At 43.1% G+C, this 20,518-nt stretch overlaps 1 protein-coding gene and 1 long non-coding RNA gene across 2 annotated transcripts in view; both read left to right on the plus strand.

Annotated features, from left to right (window-relative positions):
- Positions 1–6,306, plus strand: part of LOC135510175 (uncharacterized) — a 51,891-nt gene extending 45,585 nt beyond the window's left edge. The window contains exons 7-9 of the mRNA XM_064930965.1: positions 3,568–3,810; positions 5,813–5,833; positions 6,023–6,306. Coding sequence (XP_064787037.1) covers positions 3,568–3,810; positions 5,813–5,833; positions 6,023–6,084 — 326 coding nt within the window. The 3' untranslated portion in view covers positions 6,085–6,306. The remainder of the gene's footprint in view (positions 1–3,567; positions 3,811–5,812; positions 5,834–6,022) is intronic.
- An 8,684-nt stretch (positions 6,307–14,990) lies between these two features.
- On the plus strand, positions 14,991–16,198 carry LOC135509872 (uncharacterized). The gene is made up of 3 exons (XR_010451000.1): positions 14,991–15,470; positions 15,579–15,608; positions 15,869–16,198. It is a non-coding gene; the product is annotated as an uncharacterized LOC135509872 (long non-coding RNA).
- The last annotated feature ends 4,320 nt before the right edge of the window (positions 16,199–20,518 follow it).

Below are 20,518 nucleotides of genomic sequence, written 5' to 3' on the forward strand. Positions count from 1 at the left end.
AGTAATGTCCTCTAGTTCTACAGTATATAACTCTACATCTAACCTGACTAGTAATGTCCTCTACATCTAACCTGACTAGTAATGTCCTATTGTTCTGCAGTATATAACTCTACATCTAACCTAACTAGTAATGTCCTCTTGCTCTACAGTATATAACTCTACATCTAACCTGACTAGTAATGTCCTCTACATCTAACCTGACTAGTAATGTCCTCTACATCTAACCTGACTAGTAATGTCCTCTACATCTAACCTGACTAGTAATGTCCTCTTGTTCTACACTATATAACTCTACATCTAACCTGACTAGTAATGTCCTCTTGTTCTACACTATATAACTCTACATCTAACCTGACTAGTAATATCCTCTTGTTCTACACTATATAACTCTACATCTAACCTGACTAGTAATGTCCTCTACATCTAACCTGACTAGTAATGTCCTCTTGTTCTACACTATATAACTCTACATCTAACCTGACTAGTAATGTCCTCTACATCTAACCTGACTAGTAATGTCCTCTTGTTCTACAGTATATAACTCTACATCTAACCTGACTAGTAATGTCCTCTTGTTCTACAGTATATAACTCTACATCTAACCTGACTAGTAATGTCCTCTTGTTCTACAGTATATAACTCTACATCTAACCTGACTAGTAATGTCCTCTACATCTAACCTGACTAGTAATGTCCTCTTGTTCTGCACTATATAACTCTACATCTAACCTGACTAGTAATGTCCTCTACATCTAACCTGACTAGTAATGTCCTCTTGTTCTACAGTATATAACTCTACATCTAACCTGACTAGTAATGTCCTCTTGTTCTACACTATATAACTCTACATCTAACCTGACTAGTAATGTCCTCTACATCTAACCTGACTAGTAATGTCCTCTTGTTCTACAGTATATAACTCTACATCTAACCTGACTAGTAATGTCCTCTACATCTAACCTGACTAGTAATGTCCTCTTGTTCTACAGTATATAACTCTACATCTAACATAACTAGTAATGTCCTCTTGTTCTACAGTATATAACTCTACATCTAACCTGACTAGTAATGTCCTCTACATCTAACCTGACTAGTAATGTCCTCTTGTTCTACAGTATATAACTCTACATCTAACCTGACTAGTAATGTCCTCTTGTTCTACAGTATATAACTCTACATCTAACCTGACTAGTAATGTCCTCTACATCTAACCTGACTAGTAATGTCCTCTAGTTCTACAGTATATAACTCTACATCTAACCTGACTAGTAATGTCCTCTTGTTCTACAGTATATAACTCTACATCTAACCTGTCTAGTAATGTCCTCTACATCTAACCTGTCTAGTAATGTCCTCTAGTTCTACAGTATATAACTCTACATCTAACCTGACTAGTAATGTCCTCTTGTTCTACAGTATATAACTCTACATCTAACCTGACTAGTAATGTCCTCTACATCTAACCTGACTAGTAATGTCCTCTACATCTAACCTGACTAGTAATGTCCTCTTGTTCTACAGTATATAACTCTACATCTAACCTGACTAGTAATGTCCTCTTGTTCTACAGTATATAACTCTACATCTAACCTGACTAGTAATGTCCTCTTGTTCTACAGTATATAACTCTACATCTAACCTGACTAGTAATGTGCTCTTGTTCTACAGTATATAACTCTACATCTAACCTGACTAGTAATGTCCTCTACATCTAACCTGACTAGTAATGTCCTCTTGTTCTGCAGTATATAACTCTACATCTAACCTAACTAGTAATGTCCTCTTGCTCTACAGTATATAACTCTACATCTAACCTGACTAGTAATGTCCTCTACATCTAACCTGACTAGTAATGTCCTCTACATCTAACCTGACTAGTAATGTCCTCTACATCTAACCTGACTAGTAATGTCCTCTTGTTCTACACTATATAACTCTACATCTAACCTGACTAGTAATGTCCTCTACATCTAACCTGACTAGTAATGTCCTCTTGTTCTACAGTATATAACTCTACATCTAACCTGACTAGTAATGTCCTCTTGTTCTACAGTATATAACTCTACATCTAACCTGACTAGTAATGTGCTCTTGTTCTACAGTATATAACTCTACATCTAACCTGACTAGTAATGTCCTCTTGTTCTGCAGTATATAACTCTACATCTAACCTGACTAGTAATGTCCTCTTGTTCTACAGTATATAACTCTACATCTAACCTGACTAGTAATGTCCTCTTGTTCTACAGTATATAACTCTACATCTAACCTGACTAGTAATGTCCTCTTGTTCTACAGTATATAACTCTACATCTAACCTGACTAGTAATGTCCTCTACATCTAACCTGACTAGTAATGTCCTCTTGTTCTGCAGTATATAACTCTACATCTAACCTGACTAGTAATGTCCTCTTGCTCTACAGTATATAACTCTACATCTAACCTGACTAGTAATGTCCTCTACATCTAACCTGACTAGTAATGTCCTCTACATCTAACCTGACTAGTAATGTCCTCTACATCTAACCTGACTAGTAATGTCCTCTTGTTCTACAGTATATAACTCTACATCTAACCTGACTAGTAATGTCCTCTACATCTAACCTGACTAGTAATGTCCTCTACATCTAACCTGACTAGTAATGTCCTCTAGTTCTACAGTATATAACTCTACATCTAACCTGACTAGTAATGTCCTCTACATCTAACCTGACTAGTAATGTCCTCTTGTTCTACAGTATATAACTCTACATCTAACCTGACTAGTAATGTCCTCTTGTTCTACAGTATATAACTCTACATCTAACCTGACTAGTAATGTCCTCTACATCTAACCTGACTAGTAATGTCCTCTTGTTCTACACTATATAACTCTACATCTAACCTGACTAGTAATGTCCTCTAGATCTAACCTGACTAGTAATATCCTCTTGTTCTACACTATATAACTCTACATCTAACCTGACTAGTAATGTCCTCTTGTTCTACACTATATAACTCTACATCTAACCTGACTAGTAATATCCTCTTGTTCTACAGTATATAACTCTACATCTAACCTGACTAGTAATGTCCTCTAGATCTAACCTGACTAGTAATATCCTCTTGTTCTACACTATATAACTCTACATCTAACCTGACTAGTAATGTCCTCTACATCTAACCTGACTAGTAATGTCCTCTTGTTCTACAGTATATAACTCTACATCTAACCTGACTAGTAATGTCCTCTTGTTCTACAGTATATAACTCTACATCTAACCTGACTAGTAATGTCCTCTTGTTCTACAGTATATAACTCTACATCTAACCTGACTAGTAATGTCCTCTTGCTCTACAGTATATAACTCTACATCTAACCTGACTAGTAATGTCCTCTACATCTAACCTGACTAGTAATGTCCTCTTGTTCTGCACTATATAACTCTACATCTAACCTGACTAGTAATGTCCTCTACATCTAACCTGACTAGTAATGTCCTCTTGTTCTACAGTATATAACTCTACATCTAACCTGACTAGTAATGTCCTCTTGTTCTACACTATATAACTCTACATCTTTTCAGGAGCCATATTTGTGGACGTCCATAAGGATCAACTCATTCAGAGGGTTACCAAGGTGAAGCCCATCCTTCATGAGCTGTTCTATGAGGAGTTGTTCTGTAACACCAGGATCAACCAGATGACCAGCCAGGAACAGATGAGACAGTTGTACCAGGACCTAGAAGTAGCAGAAGACTCAAGAAGTGTGAAATTAGACTTTTACAGGATTCTCCTGGATCTGGAATCTAACCTTGTCAGAGACTTGGGTAAGAACCTCTCTACCTCTGGTTACATATCACTGGAATATAAACCTTATCTAGTCTATCACCTGGGTAAGAACCTCTCTACCTCTGGTTACATATCACTGGAATATAAACCTTATCTAGTCTATCACCTGGGTAAGAACCTCTCTACCTCTGGGTACATATCACTGGAATATAAACCTTATCTAGTCTATCACCTGGGTAAGAACCTCTCTACCTCTGGTTACATATCACTGGAATATAAACCTTATCTAGTCTATCACCTGGGTAAGAACCTCTCTACCTCTGGTTACATATCACTGGAATATAAACCTTATCTAGTCTATCACCTGGGTAAGAACCTCTCTACCTCTGGTCACATATCACTGGAATATAAACCTTATCTAGTCTATCACCTGGGTAAGAACCTCTCTACCTCTGGGTACATATCACTGGAATATAAACCTTATCTAGTCTATCACCTGGGTAAGAACCTCTCTACCTCTGGTTACATATCACTGGAATATAAACCTTATCTAGTCTATCACCTGGGTAAGAACCTCTCTACCTCTGGTTACATATCACTGGAATATAAACCTTATCTAGTCTATCACCTGGGTAAGAACCTCTCTACCTCTGGTTACATATCACTGGAATATAAACCTTATCTAGTCTATCACCTGGGTAAGAACCTCTCTACCTCTGGTTACATATCACTGGAATATAAACCAGGCTCTGTGTGGTGACCAGTCCTCTACTGGCTGTACTGGATAGAGAGGAACCAGGCTCTGAGGGTTGACCAGTTCTCTACTGGCTGTACTGGGTAGACCAGAGGAACCAGGCTCTGAGGGGTGACCAGTTCTCTACTGGCTGTACTGGGTAGAGAGGAACCAGGCTCTGAGGGTTGACCAGTTCTCTACTGGCTGTACTGGGTAGACCAGAGGAACCAGGCTCTGAGGGGTGACCAGTCCTCTACTGGCTGTACTGGGTAGAGAGGAACCAGGCTCTGAGGGGTGACCAGTCCTCTACTGGCTGTACTGGGTAGACCAGAGGAACCAGGCTCTGAGGGGTGACCAGTCCTCTACTGGCTGTACTGGGTAGAGAGGAACCAGGCTCTGTGGGGGGACCAGTCCTCTACTGGCTGTACTGGGTAGACCAGAGGAACCAGGCTCTGAGGGGTGACCAGTCCACTACTGGCTGTACTGGGTAGACCAGAGGAAACAGGCTCTGAGGGGTGACCAGTCCTCTACTGGCTGTACTGGGTAGACCAGAGGAACCAGGCTCTGAGGGGTGACCCGTCCTCTACTGGCTGTACTGGGTGGAGAGGAACCAGGCTCTGAGGGGTGACCAGTCCTCTACTGGCTGTACTGGGTAGATAGGAACCAGGCTCTGAGGGGTGACCAGTCCTCTACTGGCTGTACTGGGTAGACCAGAGGAACCAGGCTCTGAGGGGTGACCAGTCCTCTACTGGCTGTACTGGGTAGACCAGAGGAACCAGGCTCTGAGGGGTGACCAGTCCTCTACTGGCTGTACTGGGTAGACCAGAGGAACCAGGCTCTGAGGGGTGACCAGTCCTCTACTGGCTGTACTGGGTAGACCAGAGGAACCAGGCTCTGAGGGTGACCAGTCCTCTACTGGCTGTACTGGGTAGACCAGAGGAACCAGGCTCTGAGGGGTGACCAGTCCTCTACTGGCTGTACTGGGTAGACCAGAGGAACCAGGCTCTGAGGAGGTACCAGCGTTAGATAATAACATGTTTTAGAAGGTGTCTTCTAACTGATTCTGTTTTTTACAAACATCTACTGATTCAAATGAGGAAGACCTTTGTAAGTAGTGTGTTTGCCTGTTTTCCTGTCTGTCTTGGTGACGATGAGTGAATATATTTCTCCCCTCTAAATGAACTTCTAAACCTGCCAGGACAGCTGGGTAAGTATTGTCTCTGTGTTTACTATATTCATGTAGTCAGGCTTCATGTTCTAGTACCCATAATACATCATATTTTATCTTCTCTTTCTTCTGTCTACAGACAAGCTCAAAATAGAGACTGGTGAGTTGAACAACTGCATGTATTTCATTGATTTAAGTGAATACACTTTCCTTAAAAAATATATACTGTATGAATCTCATGATTCAATGATTATTTAAGTGAAAAGGTCAGAATAGAGAGGATGTAGTCTGTCTTCATGTTCTAGTACCCATAATACATCATGTTTTATCTTCTCTTTCTTCTGTCTAGAGGTCAGAAGACAGAGTGGTGAGTTGTGTGTGAAAGTCTGCAATAATGATGATGTAGGTTAACTCTACTACATCAATAGACTGAGATATCATCCATGTATCCTGCTATAGTTTACTAGGGTGAACCCAATAGACTGAGATATCAGCCATGTATCCTGCTATAGTTTACTAGGGTGAACCCAATAGACTGAGATACCAGCCATGTATCCTCCTATAGTTTACTAGGGTGAACCCAATAGACTGAGATACCAGCCATGTATCCTCCTATAGTTTACTAGGGTGAACCCAACTCTATTACATCAATAGACTGAGATATCAGCCATGTATCCTCCTATAGTTTACTAGGGTGAACCCAATAGACTGAGATATCAGCCATGTATCCTCCTATAGTTTACTAGGGTGAACCCAATAGACTGAGATATCATCCATGTATCCTGCTATAGTTTACTAGGGTGAACCCAATAGACTGAGATATCATCCATGTATCCTGCTATAGTTTACTAGGGTGAACCCAATAGACTGAGATACCAGCCATGTATCCTCCTATAGTTTACTAGGGTGAACCCAATAGACTGAGATACCAGCCATGTATCCTCCTATAGTTTACTAGGGTGAACCCAATAGACTGAGATACCAGCCATGTATCCTCCTATTGTTTACTAGGGTGAACCCAACTCTATTACATCAATAGACTGAGATACCAGCCATGTATCCTCCTATAGTTTACTAGGGTGAACCCAACTCTATTACATCAATAGACTGAGATATCAGCCATGTATCCTCCTATAGTTTACTAGGGTGAACCCAACTCTATTACATCAATAGACTGAGATACCAGCCATGTATCCTCCTATAGTTTACTAGGGTGAACCCAACTCTATTACATCAATAGACTGAGATATCAGCCATGTATCCTCCTATAGTTTACTAGGGTGAACCCAATAGACTGAGATACCAGCCATGTATCCTCCTATAGTTTACTAGGGTGAACCCAATAGACTGAGATACCAGCCATGTATCCTCCTATAGTTTACTAGGGTGAACCCAACTCTATTACATCAATAGACTGAGATACCAGCCATGTATCCTCCTATAGTCTACTAGGGTGAACCCAATAGACTGAGATACCAGCCATGTATCCTCCTATAGTTTACTAGGGTGAACCCAACTCTATTACATCAATAGACTGAGATACCAGCCATGTATCCTCCTATAGTTTACTAGGGTGAACCCAACTCTATTACATCAATATAATGAGATACCAGCCATGTATCCTCCTATAGTCTACTAGGGTGAACCCAATAGACTGAGATACCAGCCATGTATCCTCCTATAGTCTACTAGGGTGAACCCAACTCTTACATCAACAGACTGAGATATCAGCCATGTATCCTCCTATAGTTTACTAGGGTGATAGTTTACCCAATAGACTGAGATACCAGCCATGTATCCTCCTATAGTTTACTAGGGTGAACCCAATAGACTGAGATACCAGCCATGTATCCTCCTATAGTTTACTAGGGTGAACCCAATAGACTGAGATACCAGCCATGTATCCTCCTATAGTTTACTAGGGTGAACCCAACTCTATTACATCAATAGACTGAGATACCAGCCATGTATCCTCCTATAGTCTACTAGGGTGAACCCAATAGACTGAGATATACCAGCCATGTATCCTCCTATAGTTTACTAGGGTGAACCCAATAGACTGAGATATCAGCCATGTATCCTCCTATAGTTTACTAGGGTGAACCCAATAGACTGAGATATCAGCCATGTATCCTCCTATAGTTTACTAGGGTGAACCCAATAGACTGAGATACCAGCCATGTATCCTCCTATAGTTTACTAGGGTGAACCCAATAGACTGAGATACCAGCCATGTATCCTCCTATAGTTTACTAGGGTGAACCCAATAGACTGAGATACCAGCCATGTATCCTCCTATAGTTTACTAGGGTGAACCCAATAGACTGAGATATCAGCCATGTATCCTCCTATAGTTTACTAGGGTGAACCCAATAGACTGAGATACCAGCCATGTATCCTCCTATAGTTTACTAGGGTGAACCCAATATTACATCAATAGACTGAGATATCAGCCATGTATCCTCCTATAGTTTACTAGGGTGAACCCAATAGACTGAGATACCAGCCATGTATCCTCCTATAGTTTACTAGGGTGAACCCAATAGACTGAGATACCAGCCATGTATCCTCCTATAGTTTACTAGTCCATCTAAACCAAATAGACTGAGATATCAGCCATGTATCCTCCTATAGTTTACTAGGGTATTAACCCAATATTAGTAGTAGTAGCACAGAGATAGCAGCTTTACTAGTGGAATTGCCTAATAATGGAGTTTACTAGGGTGAACCCCTCTGTTCTTAGTGCCAGTCTGCCTGTTCAAACTAAACCAATGTAACCCAATAATGGAGCTATGGAGAAACGTTCCATCTGTTCTTAGTGCCAGTCTGCCTGTTCAAACTAAACCAATCAGAACTTAATGGAGCTGACTGGGAAAGGTTCCCTCTGTTCTTAGTGCCAGTCTGCCTGTTCAAATAAACCAATGTAACTAATAATGGAGCTGATGGTTGAAGATGACGAGCCCTCTGTTCATAGTGCCAGTCTGCTGTTCAAACTAAACCAATGTAACTAATGATGGAGCTGACTGCTGACATCCCTACTGTTCTTAGTGAGGAAACAGGCTCTGAGGGGTGACCAGTCCTAATAATGGAGCTGTACTGGGTAGAGAGGAACCAGGCTCTGAGTGGTGACCAGTTCTCTAAACTGTGAACTGTACTGGGTGACTGGGGAAACAGGCTCTGAGGGGTGACCAGTCCTGCTACTGACTGTACTGGGTAGACTAGAGGAACCAGGCTCTGAGGGACTGACCAGTCCTCTAATGTGTACTGGGTAGATGGAACCAGGCTCTGAGGGGTGACCAGTCCTCTACTGGCTGTACTGGGTGCCAGAGGAACCAGGCTCTGAGGGGTGACCAATCCTAAACCCAGTACTGGCTGTACTGGGTAGACGTTCCTCTGAGGCCAGGCTGCTGTTCAAACTAAACCAATGTAACTAATAATGGAGCTGACTGGGTAGTCCTCTACTGGCTGTCTTAGTGCCAGGCTCTGAGGGGTGACCAATGTCCTCTACTGGCTGACTGGAGAAATGAACCAGGCTCTGAGGGGTGACCAGTCTGCTACTGGCTGTACTGGGTACCAATGAACCAGGCTCTGAGGGGTGACCAGTCCTCTACTGGCTGTACTGGGTAGAGAGGAACCAGGCTCTGAGGGGTGACCAGTCCTCTACTGGCTGTACTGGGTAGAGAGGAACCAGGCTCTGAGGGGTGACCAGTCCTCTACTGGCTGTACTGGGTAACTAGAGGAACCAGGCTCTGAGGGTGACCAGTCCTCTACTGGCTGTACTGGGTAGACCAGAGGAACCAGGCTCTGAGGGGTGACCAGTCCTCTACTGGCTGTACTGGGTAGAGAGGAACCAGGTTCTGAGTGACCAGTCTGCCTGTTCAAACTAAACCAATGGAACCTAATAACTGACTGGCTGACCAGTGGAGAAACAGTTCTCTGTTCTTAGGGGTGACCAGTCCTCTACTGGCTGTACTCCTCTAGGAACCAGGCTCTGAGAGGGTGACCAGTCCTCTACTGGCTGTACTGGGTAGAGAGGAACCAGGCTCTGAGGGGTGACCAGTCCTCTACTGGCTGTACTGGGTAGACCAGAGGAACCAGGCTCTGGGGGTGACCAGTCCTCTACTGGCTGTACTGGGTAGACCAGAGGAACCAGGCTCTGAGGGGTGACCAGTCCTCTACTGGCTGTACTGGGTAGACCAGAGGAACCAGGCTCTGAGGGGTGACCAGTCCTCTACTGGCTGTACTGGGTAGACTGGCAGAGGAACCAGGCTCTGAGGGGTGACCAGTCCTCTACTGGCTGTACTGGGTAGAGAGGAACCAGGCTCTGAGGGGTGACCAGTCCTCTACTGGCTGTACTGGGTAGAGAGGAACCAGGCTCTGAGGGGTGACCAGTCCTCTACTGGCTGTACTGGGTAGACCAGAGGAACCAGGCTCTGAGGGGTGACCAGTCCTCTACTGGCTGTACTGGGTAGACCAGAGGAACCAGGCTCTGAGGGGTGACCAGTCCTCTACTGGCTGTACTGGGTAGAGAGGAACCAGGCTCTGAGGGGTGACCAGTCCTCTACTGGCTGTACTGGGTAGACCAGAGGAACCAGGCTCTGAGGGGTGACCAGTCCTCTACTGGCTGTACTGGGTAGAGAGGAACCAGGCTCTGAGGGGTGACCAGTCCTCTACTGGCTGTACTGGGTAGAGAGGAACCAGGCTCTGAGGGTGACCAGTCCTCTACTGGCTGTACTGGGTAGACCAGAGGAACCAGGCTCTGAGGGGTGACCAGTCCTCTACTGGCTGTACTGGGTAGACCAGAGGAACCAGGCTCTGAGGGGCTTGACCAGTCCTCTACTGGCTGTACTGGGTAGAGAGGAACCAGGCTCTGAGGGGTGACCAGTCCTCTACTGGCTGTACTGGGTAGAGAGGAACCAGGCTCTGAGGGGTGACCAGTCCTCTACTGGCTGTACTGGGTAGACCAGAGGAACCAGGCTCTGAGGGGTGACCAGTCCTCTACTGGCTGTACTGGGTAGAGAGGAACCAGGCTCTGAGGGGTGACCAGTCCTCTACTGGCTGTACTGGGTAGAGAGGAACCAGGCTCTGAGGGGTGACCAGTCCTCTACTGGCTGTACTGGGTAGAGAGGAACCAGGCTCTGAGGGGTGACCAGTCCTCTACTGGCTGTACTGGGTAGAGAGGAACCAGGCTCTGAGGGGTGACCAGTCCTCTACTGGCTGTACTGGGTAGACCAGAGGAACCAGGCTCTGAGGGGTGACCAGTCCTCTACTGGCTGTACTGGGTGGAGAGGAACCAGGCTCTGAGGGGTGACCAGTCCTCTACTGGCTGTACTGGGTAGACCAGAGGAACCAGGCTCTGAGGGGTGACCAGTCCTCTACTGGCTGTACTGGGTAGACCAGAGAACCAGGCTCTGAGGGGTGACCAGTCCTCTACTGGCTGTACTGGGTAGGCTCTGGGTAGAGAGGAACCAGGCTCTGAGGGGTGACCAGTCCTCTACTGGCTGTACTGGGTAGAGAGGAACCAGGCTCTGAGGGGTGACCAGTCCTCTACTGGCTGTACTGGGTAGACCAGAGGAACCAGGCTCTTAGGGGTGACCAGTCCTCTACTGGCTGTACTGGGTAGACCAGAGGAACCAGGCTCTGAGGGGTGACCAGTCCTCTACTGGCTGTACTGGGTAGACCAGAGGAACCAGGCTCTGAGGGTGACCAGTCCTCTACTGGCTGTACTGGGTAGACCAGAGGAACCAGGCTCTGAGGGGTGACCAGTCCTCTACTGGCTGTACTGGGTAGACCAGAGGAACCAGGCTCTGAGGGGTGACCAGTCCTCTACTGGCTGTACTGGGTAGACCAGAGGAACCAGGCTCTGAGGGGACCAGTCCTCTACTGGCTGTACTGATAGACCATAACATGATGGTTTTAGGTGTCAACATGTCTAATAACTGATTATCTGTTTTTTACCAACATCCACAGATTCAAATGAGGAAGAATGTTACCTTTGTAAGTAGTGTGTTTGTGTCTGTCTATGTACCTGTCTGTCTGTCTGTCTGTCTGTCTGTCTGTCTGTTTTGGTGGCAAGATGATTAAATAGGCTCCCCTAGATGATCTTCAAAACCTGACAAGACTGTACTGGGTAGAGAGTTGTCTCTGTGTTTACTATATTCATGTAGTCTGTCTTCATGTTCTAGTACCCATAATGCATCATTTTTATCTACTGTCTCCAGAGGAGGTCAGAATAGAGAGGATGTAGTCTGTCTTCATGTTCTAGTACCCATAATGCATCATGTTTTATCTACTGTCTCCAGACTGGGTCAGAATAGTGAGGATGTAGTCTGTCTTCATGTTCTAGTACCCATAATACATCATGTTTTATCTTCTCTTTCTTCTGTTTACAGAGGAGGTCAGAAACCAGGTAAGTTGTGCTTCCACAACTGCATGTATTTCATTGATTTAAGTGAAAACATTTTCCTTAAAAATATTTGCAGTCCTATATATTACACAGGGTAACTACACTATATATTACACTGGTTAACTACACTATATATTACACTGGTTAACTACACTATATTAACTACACTATATATTACACTGGTTAACTACACTATATTAACTACACTATATATTGCACTGGTTAACTACACTATATATTACACTGGTTAACTACACTACTGATAACTACACTATATACACTGATTAACTACACTATATATTACACTGGTTAACTACACTATATATTACACTGGTTAACTACACTATATATTACACTGGTTAACTACACTATATATTACACTGACTAACTACACTATATATTACACTGACTAACTACACTATATATTACACCGGTTAACTACACTATATATTACACCGTTAACTACACTATATATTGCACTGGTTAACTACACTATATATTACACTGGTTAACTATACTATATATTACACTGATTAACTACACTATATATTAACTACACTATATATTACACTGGTTAACTACACTATATATTACACTGATTAACTACACTATACATTACACTGATTAACTACACTATACATTACACTGATTACCTACACTATATATTACACTGACTAACTACACTATATATTACACTGATTAACTACACTATATATTACACTGATTAACTACACTATATATTACACTATATATTACACTGATTAACTACACTATAAATTACACTGATTAACTACACTATATATTACACAGACTAACTACTATATTACACTGACTAACTACTATATATTACACCGACTAACTACACTATATATTACACCGGTTAACTACACTATATATTGCACTGGTTAACTACACTATATATTACACTGGTTAACTATACTATATATTACACTGATTAACTACACTATATATTAACTACACTATATATTACACTGGTTAACTACACTATATATTACACTGATTAACTACACTATACATTACACTGATTAACTACACTATACATTACACTGATTACCTACACTATATATTACACTGACTAACTACACTATATATTACACTGATTAACTACACTATATATTACACTGATTAACTACACTATATATTACACTATATATTACACTATATATTACACTGATTAACTACACTATATATTAACTACACTATATATTACACTGGTTAACTACACTATATATTACACTGATTAACTACACTATACATTACACTGATTAACTACACTATACATTACACTGATTACCTACACTATATATTACACTGACTAACTACACTATATATTACACTGATTAACTACACTATATATTACACTGATTAACTACACTATATATTACACTATATATTACACTATATATTACACTGATTAACTACACTATAAATTACACTGATTAACTACACTATAAATTACACTGATTAACTACACTATAAATTACACTGGTTAACTACACTATATATTACACTGATTATATTTCAGCCACACCCGTTGCTGACAGGTGTATAAAATCAAGCACACAGCCATGCAATCTCCATAGACAAACATTGTCAGTAGAATGGCCTTACTGAAGAGCTCAGTGACTTTCAACGTTGCACTGTCTTAGGATGCCACCTTTCCAACAAGTCAGTTCATCAAGTTTCTGCCCTGCTGGAGCTGCCCCGGTCAACTGTAAGTGCTGTTATTGTGGAGTGGAAACATCTAGGAGCAAAAATGCGTCAGCCGTTTAGTGGTAGGCCACAGAATCTCACAGAATGGGACCGCCAAGTGTTGAAGGGTGTAAAAATCACCTGTCCTCAGTTGCAACACTCACTACAGAGTTCCAAACTGCCTCTGGAAGGAACGTCAACACAATAACTGTTTGTCTGAAGCTTCATGAAATGGGTTTCCGTGGCCGAGCAGCCGCACACAAGCCTAAGACCACCATGCTCAATGCCAAGAGTCGGGTGGAGTGGTGTAAAGCTCACCGCCATTGGACTCTGGACTAGTGGAAATACGTTCTCAGGAATGATGAATCACGCTTCACCATCTGGCAGTCTGACAGATTAATCTGGGTTGGCGAATTCCAGGAGAACGCTACCTTCCCAATGCATAGTGCCAACTGTAAAGTTTGGTGGAGGATAAATAATGATCTGGGGCTGTTTCATGTTTTGGGCCCCTTAGTTCCAGTGAAGGGAAATATTTGTGGCAACAGTTTGGGGGGAGACCCTTTCCTGTTTCTGCATGACAATGCCACTATGCACAAAGTGAGGTCCATACAGAAATGGTTTGTCAAGATTGGTATGGAAGAACTTGACTGGCCTGCACAGAGCCCTGACCTCAACCCCATCAAACACCTTTGAGATGAATTGGAACACCGACTGCGAGCCAGGCCTAATCGCCCGGCATCAATTGATCAATCAAATGTATTTATAAAGCCCTTCTTACATCAGCTGATATCTCAAAGTGCTGTACAGAAACCCAGCCTAAAACCCCAAACAGCAAGCAATGCAGGTGGAGAAGCACGTTGGCTAGGAAAAACTCCCTAGAAAGGCAGAAACCGAGGAAGAGAGAGACCAGTCCTCTACTGGCTGTCCTGAGTAGAGAGGAACCAGGCTCTGAGGGTTGACCAGTTCTCTTCTGGCTGTACTGGGTAGACCAGAGGAACCAGGCTCTGAGGGGTGACCAGTCCTCTACTGGCTGTACTGGGGAGAGAGGAACCAGGCTCTGAGGGGTGACCAGTCCTCTACTGGCTGTACTGGGTAGACCAGAGGAACCAGGCTCTGAGGGGTGACCAGTCCTCTACTGGCTGTACTGGGTAGAGAGGAACCAGGCTCTGAGGGTTGACCAGTCCTCTTCTGGCTGTACTGGGTAGACCAGAGGAACCAGGCTCTGAGGGGTGACCAGTTCTCTACTGGCTGTACTGGGTAGACCAGAGGAACCAGGCTCTGAGGGGTGACCAGTCCTCTACTGGCTGTACTGGGTAGACCAGAGGAACCAGGCTCTGAGGGGTGACCAGTCCTCTACTGGCTGTACTGGGTAGACCAGAGGAACCAGGCTCTGAGAGGTGACCAGTCCTCTACTGGCTGTACTGGGTAGACCAGAGGAACCAGGCTCTGAGGGGTGACCAGTCCTCTACTGGCTGTACTGGGTAGACCAGAGGAACCAGGCTCTGAGGGGTGACCAGTCCTCTACTGGCTGTACTGGGTAGAGAGGAACCAGGCTCTAAGGAGGGACCAGCAGGGTTTGATAATAACATGATGGTTTTAGGTGTCAACATGTCTAATAACTGATTATCTGTTTTTTTACCAACATCCACAGATTCAAATGAGGAAGAATGTTACCTTTGTAAGTAGTGTGTTTGTGTCTGTCTATGTATCTGTCTGTCTGTCTGTCTGTCTGTCTGTCTGTCTGTCTGTTTTGGTGGCAAGATGATTAAATATATTTCTCCCCTAGATGATCTTCAAAACCTGACTGGACAGCTGGGTAAGTGTTGTCTCTGTGTTTACTATATTCATGTAGTCTGTCTTCATGTTCTAGTACCCATAATGCATCATTTTTATCTACTGTCTCCAGAGGAGGTCAGAATAGAGGGATGTAGTCTGTCTTCATGTTCTAGTACCCATAATGCATCATGTTTTATCTACTGTCTCCAGAGGAGGTCAGAATAGTGAGGATGTAGTCTGTCTTCATGTTCTAGTACCCATAATACATCATGTTTTATCTTCTCTTTCTTCTGTTTACAGAGGAGGTCAGAAAAGAAAACGGTAAGTTGTGCTTCCACAACTGCATGTATTTCATTGATTTAAGTGAAAACATTTTCCTTAAAAATATTTGCACTATATATTACACAGGGTAACTACACTATATATTACACTGGTTAACTACACTATATATTACACTGGTTAACTACACTATATTAACTACACTATATATTACACTGGTTAACTACACTATATTAACTACACTATATATTGCACTGGTTAACTACACTATATATTACACTGGTTAACTACACTATATATTACACTGATTAACTACACTATATATTACACTGGTTAACTACACTATATATTACACTGGTTAACTACACTATATATTACACTGGTTAACTACACTATATATTACACTGACTAACTACACTATATATTACACTGACTAACTACACTATATATTACACAGGTTAACTACACTATATATTACACCGGTTAACTACACTATATATTTCACTGGTTAACTACACTATATATTACACTGGTTAACTATACTATATATTACACTGATTAACTACACTATATATTAACTACACTATATATTACACTGGTTAACTACACTATATATTACACTGATTAACTACACTATACATTACACTGATTAACTACACTATACATTACACTGATTACCTACACTATATATTACACTGACTAACTACACTATATATTACACTGATTAACTACACTATATATTACACTGATTAACTACACTATATATTACACTATATATTACACTATATATTACACTGATTAACTACACTATAAATTACACTGATTAACTACACTATATATTACACTGACTAACTACACTATATATTACACTGACTAACTACACTATATATTACACCGGTTAACTACACTATATATTACACCGGTTAACTACACTATATATTGCACTGGTTAACTACACTATATATTACACTGGTTAACTATACTATATATTACACTGATTAACTACACTATATATTAACTACACTATATATTACACTGGTTAACTACACTATATTTACACTGATTAACTACACTATACATTACACTGATTAACTACACTATACATTACACTGATTACCTACTATATATTACACTGACTAACTACACTATATATTACACTGATTAACTACACTATATATTACACTGATTAACTACACTATATATTACACTATATATTACACTATATATTACACTGATTAACTACACTATAAATTACACTGATTAACTACACTATAAATTACACTGATTAACTACACTATAAATTACACTGGTTAACTACACTGAGATATCAGCCATATAAATTACACTGGTTAACTACACTATAAATTACACTGATTAACTACACTATAAATTACACTGATTAACTACACTATATATTACACTGGTTAACTACACTATAAATTACACTGATTAACTACACTATATATTACACTGGTTAACTACACTATATATTACACTGATTATATTTCAGCCACACCCGTTGCTGACAGGTGTATAAAATCAAGCACACAGCCATGCAATCTCCATAGACAAACATTGTCAGTAGAATGGCCTTACTGAAGAGCTCAGTGACTTTCAACGTTGCACTGTCTTAGGATGCCACCTTTCCAACAAGTCAGTTCATCAAGTTTCTGCCCTGCTGGAGCTGCCCCGGTCAAGTGTAAGTGCTGTTATTGTGGAGTGGAAACATCTAGGAGCAAAAATGCGTCAGCCGTTTAGTGGTAGGCCACAGAATCTCACAGAATGGGACCGCCAAGTGTTGAAGGGTGTAAAAATCACCTGTCCTCAGTTGCAACACTCACTACAGAGTTCCAAACTGCCTCTGGAAGGAACGTCAACACAATAACTGTTTGTCTGAAGCTTCATGAAATGGGTTTCCATTGCCGAGCAGCCGCACACAAGCCTAAGACCACCATGCGCAATGCCAAGATTCGGGTGGAGTGATGTAAAGCTCACCGCCATTGGACTCTGGACTAGTGGAAATACGTTCTCTGGAGTGATGAATCACGCTTCACCATCTGGCAGTCCGACAGATTAATTTGGGTTTACTGCTAGGAGAACCTACCTTCCCCAATGCATTGTGTCAACTGTAAAATTTGGTGGAGGATAAATAATGGTCTGGGGCTGTTTCATGTTTCGGGCCCCTTAGTTCCAGAATAAGGAAATATTTGTGGCAACAGTTTGGGAGAGACCCTTTCCTGTTTCTGCATGACAATGCCACTATGCACAAAGTGAGGTCCATACAGAAATGGTTTGTCAAGATTGGTATGGAAGAACTTGACTGGCCTGCACAGAGCCCTGACCTCAACCCCATCAAACACCTTTGAGATGAATTGGAACACCGACTGCGAGCCAGGCCTAATCGCCCAGCATCAATTGATCAATCAAATTTATTTATATAGCCCTTCTTACATCAGCTGATATCTCAAAGTGCTGTACAGAAACCCAGCCTAAAACCCCAAACAGCAAGCAATGCAGGTGGAGAAGCACGTTGGCTAGGAAAAACTCCCTAGAAAGGCAGAAACCGAGGAAGAGAGACCAGTCCTCTACTGGCTGTCCTGAGTAGAGAGGAACCAGGCTCTGAGGGGGACCAGTCCTCTACTGGCTGTACTGGGTAGACCAGAGGAACCAGGCTCTGAGGGGTGACCAGTCCTCTACTGGCTGTACTGGGTAGAGAGGAACCAGGCTCTGAGGGGTGACCAGTCCTCTACTGGCTGTACTGGGGAGAGAGGAACCAGGCTCTGAGGGGTGACCAGTCCTCTACTGGCTGTACTGGGTAGACCAGAGGAACCAGGCTCTGAGGGTGACCAGTCCTCTACTGGCTGTACTGGGTAGAGAGGAACCAGGCTCTGAGGGGTGACCAGTCCTCTACTGGCTGTACTGGGTAGACCAGAGGAACCAGGCTCTGAGGGGTGACCAGTCCTCTACTGGCTGTACTGGGTAGATAGGAACCAGGCTCTGAGGTGTGACCAGTCCTCTACTGATTATCTGTTTTTTGCCAGAGGAACCAGGCTCTGAGGGGTGACCAGTTCAAACTGGGTAGACCAGAGGAACCAGGCTCTGAGGGGTGACCAGTCCTCTACTGGTGTACTGGGGAGAGAGGACCAGGCTCTGAGGGTGACCTCTGTCTGGCTGTACTGGGTAGACCAGAGGAACCAGGCTCTGAGGGGTGACCAGTCTGTCTACTGGCTGTACTGGGTAGACCAGAGGAACCAGGCTCTGTGGGGTGACCAGTCCTCTACTGGCTGTATGGGTAGACCAGAGGAACCAGGCTCTGTCTGTCTGACCAGTCCTCTTGGCTGTACTGTCCAGAGGAACCAGGCTCTGAGGGTGACCAGTTCCTGTCTGTCTGTCTATATTCCTGTCTGTCTGTCTACTGTTCCAGAGGAACCAGTCTAGGGTGTTCCAGTCCTGTCTGTCTGTCTATGTTCCAGGCTCTGTCTGACCAGTTCTGTCTGTCTGTCTGGATAGACCAGAGGAACCAGGCTCTGAGGGGTGACCAGTTCTACTGGCTGTACTGGGTAGACCAGAGGAACCAGGCTCTGAGGGTGACCAGTCCTGTCTGGCTGTACTGGGTGTACCAGGCTCTGTCTATGACCAGTCTGTCTGGCTGTACTGTTCCAGTCTGAGGGGTGACCAGTTCCTGGCTGTACTGTCTAACCAGGCTGAGGGGTGACCAGTCCTCTGTCTATGGCTGTACTGGGTGTCTAGGAACCAGGCTCTGAGGGGTGACCAGTCCTCTACTGGCTGTACTGGGTAGACCAGAGGAACCAGGCTCTGTCTGTCTGTCTGGCTGTCTGGGTACCAGAGGAACCAGGCTCTGTCTGTGTGTACTGTCTGGCTCTATGGCCTGTCTACTGGCTGTACTGGGTACCAGAGGAACCAGGCTCTGTCTGTGACCAGTCCTCTACTGGCTGTACTGGGTAGAGAGGAACCAGGCTCTGAGGGGTGACCAGTCCTCTACTGTGTACTGGGTCTGTCTATGTTCCAGGCTGTCTATGTTGACCAGTCTGTACTGGCTGTACTGGGTAGAGTTCCAGGCTCTAAGGAGTCCAGCAGGTTTGATAATAACTGATGTTTTAGGTGTCAACATGTCTAATAACTGATTATGTTCTGTCTGTCATCCACAGTTCAAATGAGGAAGAATGTGTACCTTTGTAAGTAGTGTGTTTGTGTCTGTCTATGTTCCTGTCTGTCTTTCTGTCTGTCTGTCTGTCTGTTTTGGTGGCAAGATGATTAAATATATTTCTCCCCTAGATGATCTTCAAAACCTGACAAGGACAGCTGGGTAAGTGTTGTCTCTGTTTTACTATATTCATGTAGTCTGTCTTCATGTTCTAGTACCCATAATGCATCATGTTTTATCTACTGTCTCCAGAGGAGGTCAGAATAGAGAGGATGTAGTCTGTCTTCATGTTCTAGTACCCATAATACATCATGTTTTATCTTCTGTCTTCCAGTCTGAGGATAGTTCAGAATATAGTCTGTCTTCAGTTCTTCCCAACTGCATGTATTTCTACTGTCTCCAAGTGAAAACATTTTCCTTAAAAATAGTCTTCTTCATGTTCTAGGGTAATACATCATGTTTGATTTACCTATATTCACTGTTTACAGAGGATATCACACTGATTA

Source organism: Oncorhynchus masou, chromosome 23 (assembly GCF_036934945.1).
Source record: "Oncorhynchus masou masou isolate Uvic2021 chromosome 23, UVic_Omas_1.1, whole genome shotgun sequence".
NCBI classification, from domain to species: domain Eukaryota; kingdom Metazoa; phylum Chordata; class Actinopteri; order Salmoniformes; family Salmonidae; genus Oncorhynchus; species Oncorhynchus masou.